This window comes from Myotis lucifugus, unplaced genomic scaffold (genome assembly GCF_000147115.1).
Source record: "Myotis lucifugus unplaced genomic scaffold, Myoluc2.0 scaffold_46, whole genome shotgun sequence".
NCBI lineage: Eukaryota > Metazoa > Chordata > Mammalia > Chiroptera > Vespertilionidae > Myotis > Myotis lucifugus.
Window position 1 is genome coordinate 6762509 of NW_005871094.1, and position 17950 is coordinate 6780458.

Sequence of the window (17950 nt, forward strand, 5' to 3'; positions counted from 1 at the left end):
CCTCCTGCATGCCTTCTACTGGGGGTTGAGCCCCCTTGTGCCCTTGACTGGAATTGAACCTGTGACCCTTCAGTCCGCAGGCCGACGCTCTATTCACTGAGCCAAACCGGCTATGGCTTAAGCCATTTTTTAAAAATTTCATTCTGTAGATTATTTTAAAATACTCTAAAATATTGGCCAATTTTAAGAAAAGGAGAATATAAAATTGGAATATATTGGACATTCTCTGACAGTCACACCAAGCCTCATGTTCATAATTGCCTGATTTAAAACATCTTGCTGCTGCTGTGGACTTGTCTTTGGAACTAATAGGAGATTAGACACATTCGCCTGCCCCAACAATAGGGTTTTTAAAAGAGGTAGATCAAAGACATTCTGAGCTTTATGCTTTGATTTTTAAGCCCCCACAGTTCTGCCTAGGATAAATAATGCGGAAAAGTTAGGATAGTCACAGACTAATTCTCAGTTGAATGCAGCAGCCTCTCCCCTGACATTTAGCTATTTTGTATGCTTTAGAGCTTTATGCTATAAAAATGCTACAGAGCATCTCTCATTTCTTCTCAAGCTAGGAACTGTTAGTTTTCATTTGAAGAACAAACTGGTGATTTCCTCTTATGGTCTCTTGGGTGAGTTTTCTAAACTCAGTAATTGAGAAAAAATACTTTGTGGATAATTGAATTGGAAGTATCCCCATTGCTACAAGGGTCTCTAAGCTTCAGAGTTATCAACTGTTGAACTAGGAGGGAGCTGTGAGGTGTTGAGTCTTTGAGACAGGATATCTGCTTTACTATCTATGTGGTTGGCAACAGCCCTATCCCAGTGCCGTTCTAGGGTAGTAGGCTCCACTCAGTTTGGGACAACATTTCTATCATGTTGTGCTACTCTGTCCCCCATTTACTTCTGGACTTTAGGGTGTTTCTTTATGTAGGTATTTTAAACCCTTATGCGGTTGAGTGATGTAATCTTTAAACCTTTACAAACAGAATTCCAAACCATATAAATTCATTCAAAGACATTTCATAAATTTACTTAGACCTATTTACTTAGACTAAAAATTGGCATGCTAAATCTAGTTTTGTTACCCTAGATTCCTAATCAGAAAAGAAACAGTATACCTTGTTGAAATGAACAGTGAATCTATAGAAATGCAATTATATGTATCCTGAAGAAATGTAGTTATTTCTCAAATCTTGTCTTAACATACTTTTTCAGGTAATAAAATTGTTTCATCATAACTTTCAAAGTGAAAATATCTACACTGTAGACATTGTTAATTTATTAACTAACGATGTAGCAGAAACCTATGCACTTTCTTATATTAATGATGTAATGTGAAATTGGTTGAGACAAATGACTAGGCTAATTTAACTTCTTCATAATTTTTCCTTTGCATTTCTGAATGCTTTTAGAACTTTGTAATACCTACAAATGTGTACCATCTTCTCTTAAGGAAGTAGATGTAGTTGAAATATTTGTACAAGCTGCCCTTGTTTCCTCCAAAGAAAGATTGCATAAGAGAGTTTTAATCAGTTGTGTGGGGTGACCCATTTTCAGGTCATCAACAATGTAATTACTGTTGGAATGTGCTTTAAACACTTCAAGGGGTAGTGGCTCACTTAGAATAAGCAAGGCTTCCTTTTCAAGTAATATAGATAGTTTTAGAATTATACAGAAGGGCAAGGAGATAAGAAAAACCCAGCCTCAATGTTCTTTATAAACCCTGCCTCTTATAGGGTCTAGGCAGGCATACACTCCTTCCTGAGCCAAATTTTGAGCTCTTAAATATTAAGATGTATAAATTTAGATTAAGCCTCCTTAATACCTAGATCTTGGAATTAAAAATATATATGAACATATTTTTTTGTTTTATATTTATATATAAATATAAATGTGTGTGTGTGTGTGTGTGTGTGTGTGTGTGTGTGTGTGTGTGTGTGTATATATATATATATATATATACACACACACACACTTTTTAATTGTATAAATGCTCCATATCCATAGTAGGAATGTAAGAAAGTCCAGGTGAGCAAAAATTAAAATGTCTCATAATCCTATCCCTCACTGGATATCATTATTTACATTCTGGTGTATGTACTTTAAAATATTTTTCTGCATATTTAAGTATATGTTCAATATAATTTGACATGCTTATCTTTGGGGTGTCCTCCAAACATAGTTTGAGAGAGTTTTCAGTATTTACATGATTTCATGAGGTATAACTAAAAATTTCCTTTTAAAAACAATTTGCATCTTTAAATGTTTTTTTCAAAATAGTAATAAAGCTACCTCAAATCCTCTTTGGAAAGAAAGGAATATAAATAGACACTTTGGGAGGTTATGAATTTACTCTTACAATGCCATCATTGTTCCAAACATCTTAAGCTCATCTTTTGGAATTTTACTTTCTCTTTGAATATCATAAATGATGGCAAATCTTGATGCTTTGAGGCTGGATATAAATTTTTGAAATGGCTAATGGTCATTTAATCCCAGAGAATAAGGTGAATGGGAAAACTGAGTATCATTAATTGGAGTAAAAAATTATGTATGATTATGAAATTGACTTAAGTAAAGGATTATGATTTTCTTATCAACTGACCCTATGGGAGTTTTCAACGAGAAATTATAAAACTCCTTTAATCCCTTTAACATCATTGAAATATTTGCTTAGTTTTCCTGGTGGACTGCTTTGAAATAAATCATCTTTGATTCTTTCAGTTCTGATTTATTTGAAAGTTCACTTACTTTTATCTTTCTCATTCAGAAACATTCCTAGAATGCTTAGCAGTGCTGCAGGTGTCTCCAACTGTAGCGTTAGGAGAGTGTGATTGGTCAGTGGAGTGATTCTGGCCCTGGTTTTCCTTGACCCTGAGAACGATACCATCTGAACTGTTGCTTCCTCTTCTAGAAAATGCGATATTATAATTAAATGAACTCTGCATGTTTGATATTGATCAGTGTATAAAATACTCAGGATGTTTGGCATTCTACTGGATAATTAGGAAGGTTTAAGGTTTTCACTAGTTAGGGAGAGAATATATCAATAGATGAATATAAATAAAATATATCAATAAATAAAATATTGCATATGTTTTAGTTACAGTGTGCCATTGCTTTTTAGGAGAGGGGTGAGGCAGCGTCTCATTTGAGGGAGAGAGAGTGTATAGAGGAGATACGTGTTTCATGTGTTGAGAATATAGTCTTTACAAAGCTTCAGAGATGTGAAAGTGCACATGAGATCTGTAGACATACTCTTTTGAAACCCCAAGTAATTTTCAGTCCATGAAGATTTTGTTCTAAGCAAAGAAGTTGCTACAGAGACTGCCATGTTCCATATTTCAGAGTCACAGTAGTCAGCCATTACAGATGTGCTCATCTAGTAAGAGAAAGCTTTTTCCAAAGAAAACATAGACTTGCAGTTGCTGTGGGGGTGAAGTAAATAAGTGATTTCATAAAGAGGGTAATATAAAGCAATTATTTATAAAAATAAAGAATAACCAATAAGCATAGGCTATAAATCGTTTTATGTCTAATCACATAATGCAGATTTATTAATGAGGGAATATATGACTTATCAAATTGATAGGTTAGATGTTATTGGTAAAAGGTATGAGATGTAGCCAACCTAGCCGGACATACTGATCGATAAAGATTTTATATTTTTTGGGTCATTTTACTTAAAAATTAAATTATCTAAAGGAAATATTCAGAGATGTGCTCTAAGATTATTGTGCAAGAATATGTACATTGCAGTGTTGTTTTTAAAACTTAAAAGTTGGAAGCAACCTAAATGACCCAGTTGACAACAGTTAAATTATGATACAGCCTAATGAACAAAAGGTTTTACACCTTTACTCATGTTTTAACACATCTTTAAAGGTACACACAGAAAAATGTGTAACTTTATATAGTGTAACTATTTTTTTCCATGTAAATTCCAAGTATGAATGACAAAATATTGAGTATATTAAAGACATTTTTCTGTAAATTTCCAAATATTCTACAAGTTCCCTTTTATTCTGAAAGTAAATGTTTTTAAACATATGGCAAATACATGTTTTTTAAATATCCTGTCTGCATCCTTGTATGAGCCTATACTTTTCTTGTCTTCTACTCTAGAAAGCCATCAAGCTATCTGTGGCCAGAATTCCCACCTGGTGGCTTGCTAAGGACCTATTGCCCCCCCCCGCCACACACACCGTTTCCCACCAGCTTCCTTTCTTTTTTCCTTTCAATGTTAATTGTTTATGTGCATAAGTGTAAATACTGTTTTCTTTCCTTTGTCTTTCTGACTATAGTTTAGCTTACTCCATCTTGTGTACTGTCTTTACACCTTTACACTTAACTATTATTTACTCCTTTCTTTGCTTACCTTTTCCCGTCTCTTGGGCTGTTGTCTCCAGCAGTTCCTACTACTTCTCTCTTCAGTCTGACTGTTCCACTTGTTTTCCCCCTTGCTCAATTTTTCTCTTCATTTGAACTAAAAAAGGGCCCTGTACATAGCTAATAGTAACAACAGTACTACTTTTATTAAAACTGAGGGAAAATATACTATATCTTCTAATAAAATATAGACACGAAATAGTAGATTTGAGTTTTTTAGTGTCTAATGGTCTTGAAAGTACCTTGAAGTCCCCTCCAGGATATACCGTAGTCTTCATCAGATCATACCTACTTTACTTAAATACTTGCATTTAAGAGAGTTGTCATTTAACCTTATTTTTAAATTATTACTGGCTAATATAGTAACAGAACTGCATTCTACTAATTTCAGATAGAACTATAGAATATTTTAGAATCTTTTGTAAATAACCTTATGACCAGTCTGGGTACTCGGTCACTATTTATACTTTTCTTTTTTTTTTTTATCGCTTCTCGGCCTTTTGGCTAAGATCAAGTGTAGTATACTTTTTTTTTTAATAGAAAACTGTGTTGTAAGATCCAGCTAACAAGTCTAGAAACTAACTTTTGAAATACTGTTTATGTGTATCTCTATATTAACAGTGAGGAACAGCCTCTCCCAGGGGCAGGCTGTATGTACTGCAGGCTGTGTGTCTGGACTGCAATTTGATGATACCAAAGCTGAGCGTGTAGAGGAATGGTTGGTTGAGAACAGGATTTTGGAGGGACCACTTAATGGTTTGCTGAATGCTGATTAGAATGCCCAGGAAAAACCTCTGCTCATTCTGCAGTGGAATTTGATGTCAGTAGCATATAGCATGAATAAGCCACACCCACTGAGTAAATGGAGACAAAGTGAAAAAGTCATAGGCAATAATAATAGTTAAAATACTATATGACACTATACTAATGGCCTTCACAATTAGGTCAGATTTTCATTTAAATAGGATGGTTTAGATCATCCTGTTCCAAGGGAAACTAGATTAAATAACATGTCAGAGTCCCTTTCTTAATCTCCCAATTTGCTGTAGGTTTTTTTGTTTGTTTTTTTCTAATCCTTACCCGAGGACAAGTACACTGATTTCTAGGGAGAGGGGGAAAGGGAGAGAGAGACAGAGACACCGATGTGAGAGAGAAACATCAATTGGTTACTGGTATGTGTCCTGACTGGAAATTGAACCCTCAACCTTTCAGTGTACAGGACAATGCTCCTACCAACTGAGCCACACCAACCAGGGCTGCCATCGGTTCTTAATTAAAAGATGCTCTAATAATCATTGCATCATATTCTTTTTACTTATGCCAGCAATTCAGGGAAACAATTTAACCTTTTTTAAAAAAACATTTTTTTATTGATTTCAGAGAGAGAGGGAGAGAGAGAAACATCAGTGATGAGAGAGAATCATTTATTGGCTGCCTCCTACACACCCCACCCTACCCCCACCCCTTGGTTCATAGGTCAATGCTCAACCACTGAGCCACACTGGCTGGGCTGATTAAGCCTCCTTTACTGCCCAAATGGCATACTCTTCTGGCATTATTATTTTTATTTCACTATGACCAGAAATTACCTCACAATATCTTTAGAATGGAGTCTTCTAATATGGTATAACTAAACTAACTATAAAGTTTAGAATATTTACCATTTTATTTTGTGTCTTCATACGTGGAAACATTATATTCCTTCAGGAACTAGTTTGAGTAACTTAAGTTTCATCAGGGATGGACCAGAATTTAGATTAGAGGGGTGTGTGTCATTCATGAGAGGTTTTGGATTAGTCATTTAATAAAGGCCTGCTTGAACCACCGTATTTCCACAAACAGAATGAATTCTTAGACTGAGAAAGCATAATTCCATTAAGGTCACCTGTATAGTTCTCTACTTTCATGAACTTGGGTTTGAATTTAATTCCTGTCTCAAACAGTTAAGTAATTGCTACTCTGATAGTGATCTATAGCTTTTGAATTCCAGTAGAAACAAATTTCTAATAGGGAAGTTTTATAAACTTTCTAGATAATGCTATGAGAATGTAAAAATTGGCAAAAGTTCTTTTTACTGATGTTTTGAAAATGAAGTTTTTCAGGATGGATTTTTAAAAAGATTTATGTCGGGCAGCTGACGGTCTCCTAGGGCTTTTAAGGCCAGGTTAAAAGGTTGAGTTTCATTATTAATGAAATGGGAAAGCCATTGAAAGATTTTAAGCATATTTTAATGGTCACTCGACTGATGTAGGGAAAGAGTAGAGATACTCGTAATTTGGATCATGGTTTGGATCAAGAGGCCAAAGCTGAGAATAAACTCCCGTGGAGATATACATTGCTTTGAAGAAATTGGCTAAATTAAGGAAATCATACAAATGTGCATGATACCAAGAGGAAGATATAAGGGAGGTTTTGCTTGTTTTGTTTATTTATCTTAAAATCTTTATTGTTGAAAGTATTACATATGTCCCCCTTTTTCTCCCATTGACCCCTATAGCCCGTCCTGACTGGAAATTGAACCGTGACCTCCTGGTTCATAGGTTGATGCTCAACCACTGAGCCACACCATCTGGGCTGAGCATACTTTTTTTTAAAATATATTTTTTATTGATTTCAGAGAGGAAGGCAGAGGGAGTGAGAGATAGAAACATCAATGATGAGAGAGAATCATTGATTGGCTGCCTCCTGCACGCCCCCTATTGGGGATCGAGTTCGCAACCTGGGCATGTGCCCTGACTGGGAATCAAACCTGTGACCTCCTGGTTCATAGGTTGATGCTTACCCACTGAGCCACGCCAGCCTGGCCAAAGTTGGTACATTTGTTTACTTATATCTCTCTTCCTTGCCAACCCATAGAAACTCCATGAAGGCTGTCTCTGGGTCTGTTTTACTAACAAGCCCTTCTCTCTGTCTCAGAATCTGATACAGTGCCTGTTCTGTAGAAGAACACAGTTGACCCTTGAACAGCGCAGAGTTAGGAGTGCTGACCTCCTATACAGTTGAAAATCACATATGAAGTTGGCCCTTTGAATCTGCGGGTTCCCAACCAAGGAGTTGCCCTTGAACAATGCAGGTTTGAACTGCATGGGTCAATTGAAAAACTCCTCATATAAGTGGACCTGCACAGTTCAAACCCACATTGTTCAAGGGTCAGCTGTATTTGTGGAGTAAATAAATGAATGCTTACTTAGTGGCATCCTCAAGTCTAAGTTTAGAGGGTGTGAATGTTTGGTTTCTTCCAGTTGTAGATGGGCATTTGGGGAGAAGGTCAGGGATTTGCAAAGGATTGTTAGAGAATGGTGATGGTAATGGCTCTTAAATCTTAAGTTGAGCAAAGGAGAAAGATAGGGCTGATAGGTAGGAAGAAAAGGGAGGATCAATGGATTAGAGTTCACAGATGAAAGAATTGTTGATGGGGTAGGAAGCTCTTTGACAGGGATTGGAGACTGTGGTGGGGAAGAGGGTGTCTGAATTTGTGAGTTGGGAGGTGAGGCTGTTTGTGGAGATGAAACATTCAAGATGTGTCCTGGGAGTATGAAAGAGAATAGAGGAAAGATCACTGAGGAGAAACTTAAGGAACTGACTGAGAAGCCAGGGTGTCGAGTGTGGTCTGTAAAGGTGATAATGTCACTTAAAATGACAGGAGTTGGGGGGAAAGAGAGACTTGGGGGCCGGGTGTTCAGGGACAGAAGAAACCAGTGGTCAGATTGGCCCTATTAATGAAAACCTGCTGTTAGCGGTCTATAATATCTCAATTCATTCAGCTTCTTATTATTAGCCAGAGTAAAAATAGTAGTTAGCTTTCCCTCCCCCTCCTCCAGTCCACCTCTAAGGACAGCCTTGCCTTTGCACATGCTTGCTTCTGTTAGATGTGTCCACTTCCTTCTTGAATCTGGCTTATGTTAGTTTTAATTTTGCAATTCTTTATTCTATACTGTCCATTTGTTATATAAAAATCCTGTCTAACTTGCTGTTTAGGTTAGCCCCTGCTTTAACTAGAGCAGGAGACCTCTAGCTTTTGACCTGGTTATTCTGTCATCTTTTTGGCATTAAATCCATTCCTTCCACTTGAGGATTGGTACAATGAAAACATGTATTCTTGGCTTCCTTTTTCTTTAGTTAAAGTGAAATTCTTTTAAAAACAAGTCAGAAAAAAAATAAAAACAAGTCAGAATATTGTCCTAGTTCCCTTTGAAAAGCTTGTTCACACAATTTAAGATTTGTTTATATTCCTGATGCTGGTGAAAACCATATTACTTGAAGGAATTTCAGAGATTATAACATCCAGGTGCTTCATCTTAAGGATGGTAAAAATGAGACACTCAGGAAGGTGGAATATATATAAACTAACTAGTTGCAGAGCCTGCCTTCTGGCCTCCAGGCTAGTGTTTTTCCCCAAAAAAACAAAATGCAATCAGAATATTCTTTTTAATAATAAATAGTAGAACAACTGTACTTTTCCATTTTCAGTGTGATGGGGTTATAGGAAACCCAGTGTCCCATAATCAAAATATCCTTTACTACTCTTTACAATTCCTACAGGATTAAGATATGGATGGGTATGTAGAAGTAGTATTTTTATTTTTACCATGAGGAAAATGAGATGAAATTACTTGATTGAGCTCATTAAACTAATTGTAATATTATTGAGTGCTTACTGTGTACCATTTATTGGTCAAATGCTATATATATATTAATTCATTTAACCTTCATGACAGTCCTCTTCTGTGTAGATACCATTATTTAACCTAGCTTTATGATTAAGGAAATAGAAAGGTGGAGGTTGAGTAACTCTAACTTGCCCAAAGTTCATAGAGGGGAACTTAGGCAGTCTGACTGGAGTCTGATTTTTTAACCACCATGACTTTGTGTGTTTTTTTCCCCCACCATGACTTTGTTTAATATAAGTGGCAGAGACTTAGAATTGGGTCTCGAAATTTGAAGTCCAGTGTCTTCTATATTTTACTGCCTCTGACCATGAAAATAAATACCGCCTGACTCAGTATGGTTATATGAATGACTAGGAAAGTGAAAGATAAACTGTGGAAACAGGAAAGTGATTACAATCTTCTAAAATGAAACTACAGAAGAGTAGGTTTAAGGGTGTAGGTTTTGGTAATCTGCTAGGTTGGGAGAAGGTTATGCTGTTGAAGGATAACACTTCACCTTTTCTTAGTTATAAATGACCTTTTCTTATCCACCCAGCCCAGTCCTCCTCAGACTCCATATTATCAGAGAGAAAGGAAGAAACAGAAAAGAGGACCCCTTGTTGAGTTTAGATCTCCTGAACACACACAGGATCAGTTCAGAAGTTCCCATGACACAGGGCATTGAGAGTGAGCTCCTTGCTTGGTTCCTCACCCAAGAAGAGACCGGCCCAGGTCCATCTCTCCTGAGTAGGGAAGGCTCAGCTCTCTGAAGAGACTTCTACTCGGGTGCAGGCTGCCATGGGCTGAGCCTGGCTGTCTGAGGTAAGATGATAATCTATCAAATGTGCATTAATGCACAGAAGCTGGCAGTGTCGCTAGTGCAGCTGGCAGTGTCCCCAACTCTAATCACCTCCTCCTGCATGCTAGGAATGGAGATCCAGATTGTTGCCCTTAAAGAGTATATAGTCTGATATACTGATAGGCAAGATAAGATTCAATCTTTAAGTATATTTTAAATAATTATACCTACTTTAAAAAATAGAATTAATCAGTTTGATTCTGAATGATCTCCTTTATGTGAGCATTTGTCCTGATGATGGAATATTAGAATAATTCAATGTATTCTCTTGTTTCTCACAGGACTTTATAAGCTTATAATTAAATTGCATCAGCCACAGCTGCCTCAACCATCTGCAGTCCAGGATCATTTTATCCCTGGGAGAGAGCTATTGTTTTTTTGCCTTTCGCACTTTTTCACCTATTTACCTTAGAGTTGGCTTACTTTGTTTCATGAGTCACTCGTTTGATCTCTCATATTTTGAAGATTATTCTAAATGAAATTTCTGGTTAGATGACTGGCCCTAGGTAGTATTTCATTCTATCCACAAATTTAATCATTAAAAATATCCTCACAAGCAAAGGTGAAAAATACAAGGAATCTTTGCCTCTTTTATTTACATATTGACCCCAATATCAGAAGTTACTTAAAAGTGTGTGCAACTTTGTACAGATCCCCTCTTGAGATTGACACAGAAACAGGCTGAAATGAAAAACAGTTCTTCAGCATGACTGGGCACAATGTTGTTTACTTTCTCTGCCTATTAGCCTATGGGTCAAGAGAGTTGTTATTCTAGAGCAGTTGAGTTAGAGTAAAACAAACCAAAAGCATGGCATTTTCTATTTTAATATTCTATGCAATTATTGTTTTAAATATGTAGTTTTGCATCAACTAAGTATGATTTGCATTTCTCCTCCAGAATTATAAATCACCTGATTCTCTTTTGCTAAAAGAAAAAAAGAGGTGGTGAGCTTTGTAGTTAAACATTTGTTTTATTATCTACCCTTTTTCACAAGTGCTTGAGCCATACCAGAGAATAATTGTCCAAAAGATTTAAAACAAAGGAGTTCTGAATTTTATGTGGTCAAATCATTGAAATACATAACTAGAAAATATCTAGTAATGACTAAAATCTTAAGTCATGTAGATTAAAAATGACTTGTTGCGTCCACTTATCATGTTTCCATAAAAGCAGTTTTCAAAATATATTCTCTTAAAATATCTTCAAAATAGTTCCTGGTTGAATGGAAACAAGTGTTGGGAAAATTCTCTTGTTGCAGATGTATTCGTTAGTGTGGTGTGAGCATTGCCAAAAGGAAGGAGAACATGCCAGGGCAAACGTGCTCAGCCCTGAGAACGTTCCTTCTCTGAATTCCTAGCCTGCTCTTTCTCATCGGCTCCCCTCCTTGTCCAAAAGTTCCATTGTTGCCCTCATTATCCAGAATGTAAATGGCTTTTTCTGAGAACAGATGTGCAAGAGATATATATGCTCACTTCCAGTTATTTGCTTTGGGTATTTTTCTAACAATTGAGAAGCCCTGTATAGGAAGCGAGCACTGTAGTCTGGAAATTGTTAGAGTTGGTTGGTCTGGCTGTGCTTGCTCCTCAGAGGCCAGGTTATAAACCCTGTTTTCTGCCTACTTTGGAAGAGTCAGCAGATTTTGTGTCTCTTGGTGGTATTTTTGCATGTTGGTAGCTTTGTATTCTACAGAATACTTCTTTTCCTAAAAATGTGTCTTATAGAATAAATTTTCTTTAAGGACTTAATCTCTGGACATTTCCCCTTAAGTCTTCTGTATTCAGAACTCTGGCCATTGTTATTAAATCCTACATTTTTAGAGCTGATAATCCCTTTACAAACAGAATAATATTGGATATTGTAGAGATTATATAGTCTAGCTACTTCTCTTTGCAGATAGAGAAACAGGCCCACAGAAGTGACATCATCATATATTAGGACCCCCACTGGGTCTGCTGCAGTTAATAGCAGAGTTGAGACTAGCCCCAAGTCTCTGTTAGTACTTTTCTCTTTTTAGTCTGATTCTATCCCTGTCTCAGATAGTGTTTTATACTTAGTAAGGGCACTGGGAACTGGGTTCCAACGACCATTTATTACTTAAGAATATGTTTACTAAGTCCTTTTTGCCCCTCTCTATTATGTACTCTTAGACTCAACCAAGTCAAAAATCTAGATTTAGTTGAAAATAGTGTGGAAACTGTATTGATTCCAAATGTAATTTCCAGGACTTGTACAAGGAGGGAGGCACCTTAACCTTTCAGAGACAGTTTCGATAAACATATAGAGGTCTTTCATCATAGCTGTTTTCTTGACGTATACTTTTGAAGTTCCCTGTGACATAAGTTGCTGAAGCTTCATTCAGTCTTGGGATCTGCCATTCCCCATCATTCTTTACCCAGCAGGCTTCCCACCTTACTCAGTGAAAGCCAGCATCCTTAAAAGGGCCCACAAATACTCATCACCTCTCTGTTCTCACGACTAGTCTTCTGTCCTTTATTCACTCCACTTTAGTTTTACTACTTACTTACTTTGCTGGTCTTCTAACACATCAGGCAAACTCTTGGTGCACTTTGCACTTGGCTATTTGTGCTATGTGAACACTCTTCCTCCTAGATAATGAATAATCCTCCCTCATCTCTGTCAAATTAAGTCAGCTTCTCCGTAAGGCCCTCCCTGACTATCCTATTTAAAATTGCAGCCCCCACCCCAGCATTCCTATTCTGAGTCCCCTTCTTTTTTTATTTAGTTTAATTTTTTAAAATATATTTATTGGGGGACATTGGTCAACATGAACATATAGGTTTCAGGTGTGGGTTTCTATGTTACAAGATCTGTATATTGCACCATGTGCCCACCGCCCAAAGTCAAATCTTCTCCCGTCACCATATATTAGGACCCCCACTGGGTCCATTGCTTTGCTGTATTTTCTCCATAACCATTGCCACCCTCTAAAGCAGTGGTTCTCAACCTTCTGGCCCTTTAAAACAGTTCCTCATGTTGTGACCCCCAACCATAAAACTATTTTCGTTGCTACTTCATAACTGTAATGTTGCTACTGTTATGAATCGTAAATATCTGATATGCGGGATGGTCTTAGGCGACCCCTCTGAAAGGGTCGTTCAACATCCAAAGGGGTCGCGACCCACAGGTTGAGAACCGCTGCAAAGCATTTGTTTGTTTTTTGTTTTTTAATCCTTACCCGAGTATAATTTTTTCCATTGATTTTTAGAGAGAGTGGAAGGGACGGGGGAGACACAGAGAGAGAAACATCGATGTGAAAGAGACACATTGATTGGTTGCCTCCCGCATGCGGGATTGAGCCTACAACCACGGTATGTGCCCTTGACCGGAAATGAATGCATAACCCTTCAGTCTGCAGGCCAATGCTTTAACCACTGAACAAGACCCGCACGGGCAGCACTTTCCTTACAGCACAGGAAACTTCTGCCATAGGTGTTGTTTCACTAGGTTTTATTAAGAATTCTAGCAGAAGCAGGATTTTAAGTATCAAGATGAATTTTTAAGTTCTCAATTGTAGCTTCAAGCAAAATATTTTTCACATAATAGAACAAGTGTCTTGAATTAAACCTTATAGTGCCTAAACATTAGTGTTTTCCATGCACCAGAATGTTTCTTGGCAGTTGTGATAGTAGTATGTTCCTGATATGTGTAACTAATCTTGAGGACCAGGTGCCTAACAACCTGAGGATCTTCTGTTTTTTTGTAATGAATTTGTATTATTTAAACAAAGTGTTTAAAATATGAGACCTCAAATAAAATAGTTGATTTCAGTGATGCTTTTCCTTAAAAGATTGCAGCACTAGATAACCTATGTATTATTAGGTTTATTTCAATATTTTTTTAATAACCGTAACTTTTTTTTAAATTGATTTCAGAGATAGAAACATCAATAATGAGAATCATTGATCAGCTGCCTCCTGCATGCCCCGACCGGGAGTCGAACCATGACCTCCTGGTACATGGGTTGACACTCAACCACTGAGACACACCAGCTAGGCTAATTAGGTTTATTTTAGAATGTTTGCTATACTGTTTATAACTTTTATTTGAAACCTTTTTTTGCCCTAGCTGGTTTGGCTCAGTGTATAAAGCATCGGTCCACAGACTGAAGGGTCCCGGGTTCAATTCTGGTCAAGGGCACAGACCTCAGATCCCAGCCCTGGTCAGGGCTCACGTGGGAGGCCATCAATCGATGTTTCTCTCTCTGTGTCTCTTTCCCTCCCTTCCACTCTCTGAAAATCAATGGAGCCTGACTGGTGTGGCTCAGTGGTTGAGCATCAACCTGTGAACCAGGAGGTCACTGTTCAATTTTCTGTCAGGGTTGCGGGCTCGATCCCCTGTGGGGGGAGTGCAGGAGGCAGCCGATCAATGATTCTCTCTTATCATTGATGTTTCTATCTCTCCCTTCTTCTCTGAAATCAATAAAATTATATATATATTTACATTTAAAAATCAGTGGGAAAATATCCTCAGGTGAGGATTAACAACAACAAAAAAATTTGTCAAAGTTTTTTTCAGCTTCACATTGTAGACATTTGGCAAGTCAGAAAAGTAGTAGTAGAAATAATGGGGGTCTCTAAAGTTGACTGCCATGGACACTTGTTTGTTTCCCTCTGACCTTTTTACATTGCTTGTGATCCTATGTCTGGAATGGGAGTGTGATTTGAAAATGGGAGAAAATATTTCCACCATGAAGAATTAAGCACTGTTAGCAGTTGTACATATTTGTTTGCAGTTTCCTTTTATGTGCACACTTTTAAAAAAATGGAGCAAATAATATACAAGCACATTCTGTCTTTTTAAAAGGTATATAAGTGTTATAGATAAATTCATCTTTAATTACCATTCCCCATTCTGTTTCCTAATTCCACCATTGGCCCTGCACTCTCACTGAAGTAATTGCTTTTGTAAGTTTGATATATAGGTCCAGTACAGTTTCCATACTTGCTACCATAGAGAATATGTAGCGTTGCTTTGTTTTAGTTTCTTTACCAGGGGTCCTCAAACTGCGGCCCGCGGGCCACATGCGGCCCACCGAAAACATTTGTTTTTTTACTTCAAAATAAGATATGTGCAGTGTGCATAGGAATTTGTTCATAGTTTTTTTTTAAACTATAGTCCGGCCCTCCAACGGTCTGAGGGACAGTGAACTGGCCCCCTGTTTAAAAAGTTTGAGGACCCCTGCTTTAAACGGTGTCATGCTGTAATATATCATTCTGCAACTATTTTCCCTCCCAGGTTTGGATCTATCCAAGTTGGTACTTACTGATCTAGTTCATTTCTTTGGCTGTATAGGACTCCCAGTATATGGATATACTACAGTTTCTCCAGTCCCTTTTGATGGGGTTAAATTTGTTTCTTAGCTTTTAAAAATAATGCTGCAATGAGTAATCCTCATAGGTCTTCTAGAACACATGTATTAGTGTTTTTCTAGGATCATGTAGATTTGTATCCTGCTTTTTCTCCTTTTAACCTTAAAACATGAGCATTTCCATTGGCTTTAGTATAATCTCTTCATGAACACATAACTCTTAAATCTAGACTTTGAAACCTCTTTCATTTCCATAATGAAAAATTAATATGAAATTGTAATTGGACATAAGGCTTTTCTTTCTACATCGGAGTAATTTAAACATTGCATGGGTTCTCTTAGTAGTAGATAAAACATTAAGCTATTTCAACACAAAGGATTAAAAAGTAAAAATTAGAAGCATAGTTAATACTTGGAGTGGCTAGAGCAAGCAGAGACTGGCATACCTGGGATTTCGTGTGTTATCCCCTTTTTCTAAGTCTAAAGAAGTTTCTTAGGTTTTTCTGAGATGTCCTCTGTCATGACTCATCCTTGAGGGTCTTCCTCTGATGCCACTTCTCTGCATCTTTCCTGACAGCTTCCTCTTCCCTGACTGTATCAGCTCTGTGCACACATTACAGCTACTTCTTCATGTCTCTTATCCCACTGCTACAGCAACCTCCTCGAGACTAGTGTAGTCTTACTTATTTTGTACCCTAAACAACCACAGTGCCTGAAACATAGGCGTTGACCAAATATATTTTGAATAAAGGAAAGTGATACCATGTGAGGGGGGGTGAGAGAGTGGGAGTGGGAAATAAGGATGGTCACTTTAGTAAGGAATTTCAGTTTATTGAAAGTGAAATGGAATAGGAAGTTTTGAAAGGAAGTGAGGTGATAAGGGTTGTAAAATGACAGCTTTGACAGTGGATCTCTGTTTTAGACTATTGCCATCTGCATACATACAGGCTGATTAAATCACCAGTTTTACATTACAAAAATTCATTTCTTCTTGGAATTGAAATATCGATATATTTGTTAAAGTTTATACTTCTTTTTCTAGGAATAAATTAAAAAAAAAAACTTGGATCCCTGACAGACCTAGCCATCTTACAGAATTTTTTTTCTTCAACACCTTGCCTCATTCCTCGGTTGCCCCAATTTTAATCAAAATTGGGTTTCCTGGAATGAGTAGACTAAAGTTAAAGGAAACATTTTGGTCACCGCTCTTATGAAATCCTGTGGTTTGGAAGCAGTACTCCTTTAGCATTTCAACAGTTTCATTCATGTTCCGCACACAGTGTAGCAGAACGATACCAGTAACTGAGCTTCTGAAAGAGAAGTTCAAATGCAGAACCTCCTAATTTAGAGATTGAACAATAAAACTTGGGGGAGGGGAGTCAGACAGTAGCTTTCTTAACTTTTATCAGGACACTAGTTATAAACCATTTAAGACTGTCAGTTTTCTTGGCGAGTACCTTCATAACTCTGAAAACCATTTCTTTTAATGATCATTTTGTATAAGAGGCTGCATTGCTCTCAGAGTTTGCGCATTTTTAAAATAGAACTCTAATGTATTTTAATAAATGCCATTTAAGGAGAATATATAGTCTTATCAGTATAAAAAAGATCTAAGATTGAAAGGTAATGAGTTATGAGTATCATCACCTTTTCCCAATCTGAAAATGTTTCCGATACAGAAATACTTTAATTGTTCTCTGGGTACTTTTTGCTGCTAATTAACATCTCTTTTTACAGGATTCATGAATAAAATTTTCCATCCCAACATTGATGAAGCGTAAGTAACTTTAAAAATGTTTAAATCTTAGCAGCAACTGCTCTTGATTAGAGTTCATCTTTCTCTTCATTATATAGAAGCTTCAATTATCTTTTTGGATTTTATCAGCAGATAGGACTATCTGAATGGTCACTTAGACTATAAAGTCCCAGGAATATGATATTCTAAACCACTTAGTTCAAATTCTATTGGACTGCTTAGTTTTTCCATTGTCATGAATGGGTCCTTCGTTTTCCCTGAGAGCCAACTAGCATTTGTAATATTCCACATCTCCATTCTCTGTTAGACACAATTTAGAGATCTGTTTTTAATATACAGATTTATTATTTTCAGCCCTTTCAGGTATCTCTCAGTTCATGAGAGTAAAGCAAACATGATTAGTTTCATTTCAGTGATTGAATCTTAATTACCCCTTTATTTTCTTCTAATATTAGTGATATTTTAAATGTGATACCAGTGCCTCCTATTTTGTTACTTCGGTGATGTTTAGAATACATGATTATTTATTCTGCATTTTTTTTCTTGTCTTGGCTCTTAGTTTTGATATTTCATGCACATACACACATACACATACATGTGGGGTATTCTGAACACTGTGTGAGTAGGTTGTATACATGCATCATGCCCCATTGTCCTTTAATACTTCTATGTATCAGTCATCCTAACAACAAGGATAGTCTCTTATGTAAGTGCAATATAGTCATCTGACTCAGGAATTGAATATTAATGTAGTAGTACTTTGAACCTACTGCCATATTCTCGCAATGTACTTTTTAGCACTTCCGTTTCTTTTCTTTTTTTTTTCATTTAATAAAGGATCCAGTCATGTATTGCATTTAGTTGTCATGTTTCTTTAATCTGGAACAGTTCCTCAGCTTTTTATAAAATTGACATTATTAAAGAATATAGACCAGTTATTTTATAAGACAACTATACCTCAATTTGGGTT

At 36.8% G+C, this 17950-nt stretch overlaps 1 protein-coding gene and 1 non-coding gene across 4 annotated transcripts in view; both read left to right on the plus strand.

Moving 5' to 3' along the window:
- The window catches only part of UBE2H (ubiquitin conjugating enzyme E2 H), a 105507-nt gene that overhangs the window by 62354 nt on the left and 25203 nt on the right, over positions 1 to 17950 (plus strand). The window contains exons 1-2 of one of the 3 annotated variants that reach the window (XM_023753525.1): positions 9616 to 9857; positions 16962 to 17001. The exons of 1 other annotated variant lie outside the window; for it this stretch is intronic. In XM_023753525.1, the coding sequence (XP_023609293.1) occupies positions 16967 to 17001 (35 nt within the window). In that variant the 5' untranslated portion in view covers positions 9616 to 9857; positions 16962 to 16966. Of the gene's footprint in view, positions 1 to 9615; positions 9858 to 16961; positions 17002 to 17950 lie in introns of those variants that run through there. One more of the 3 variants, XM_006088361.3, reaches the window with a different exon arrangement.
- On the plus strand, positions 4871 to 5052 carry LOC111825937. The gene has a single exon (XR_002829164.1). It is a non-coding gene; the product is annotated as a U2 spliceosomal RNA (small nuclear RNA).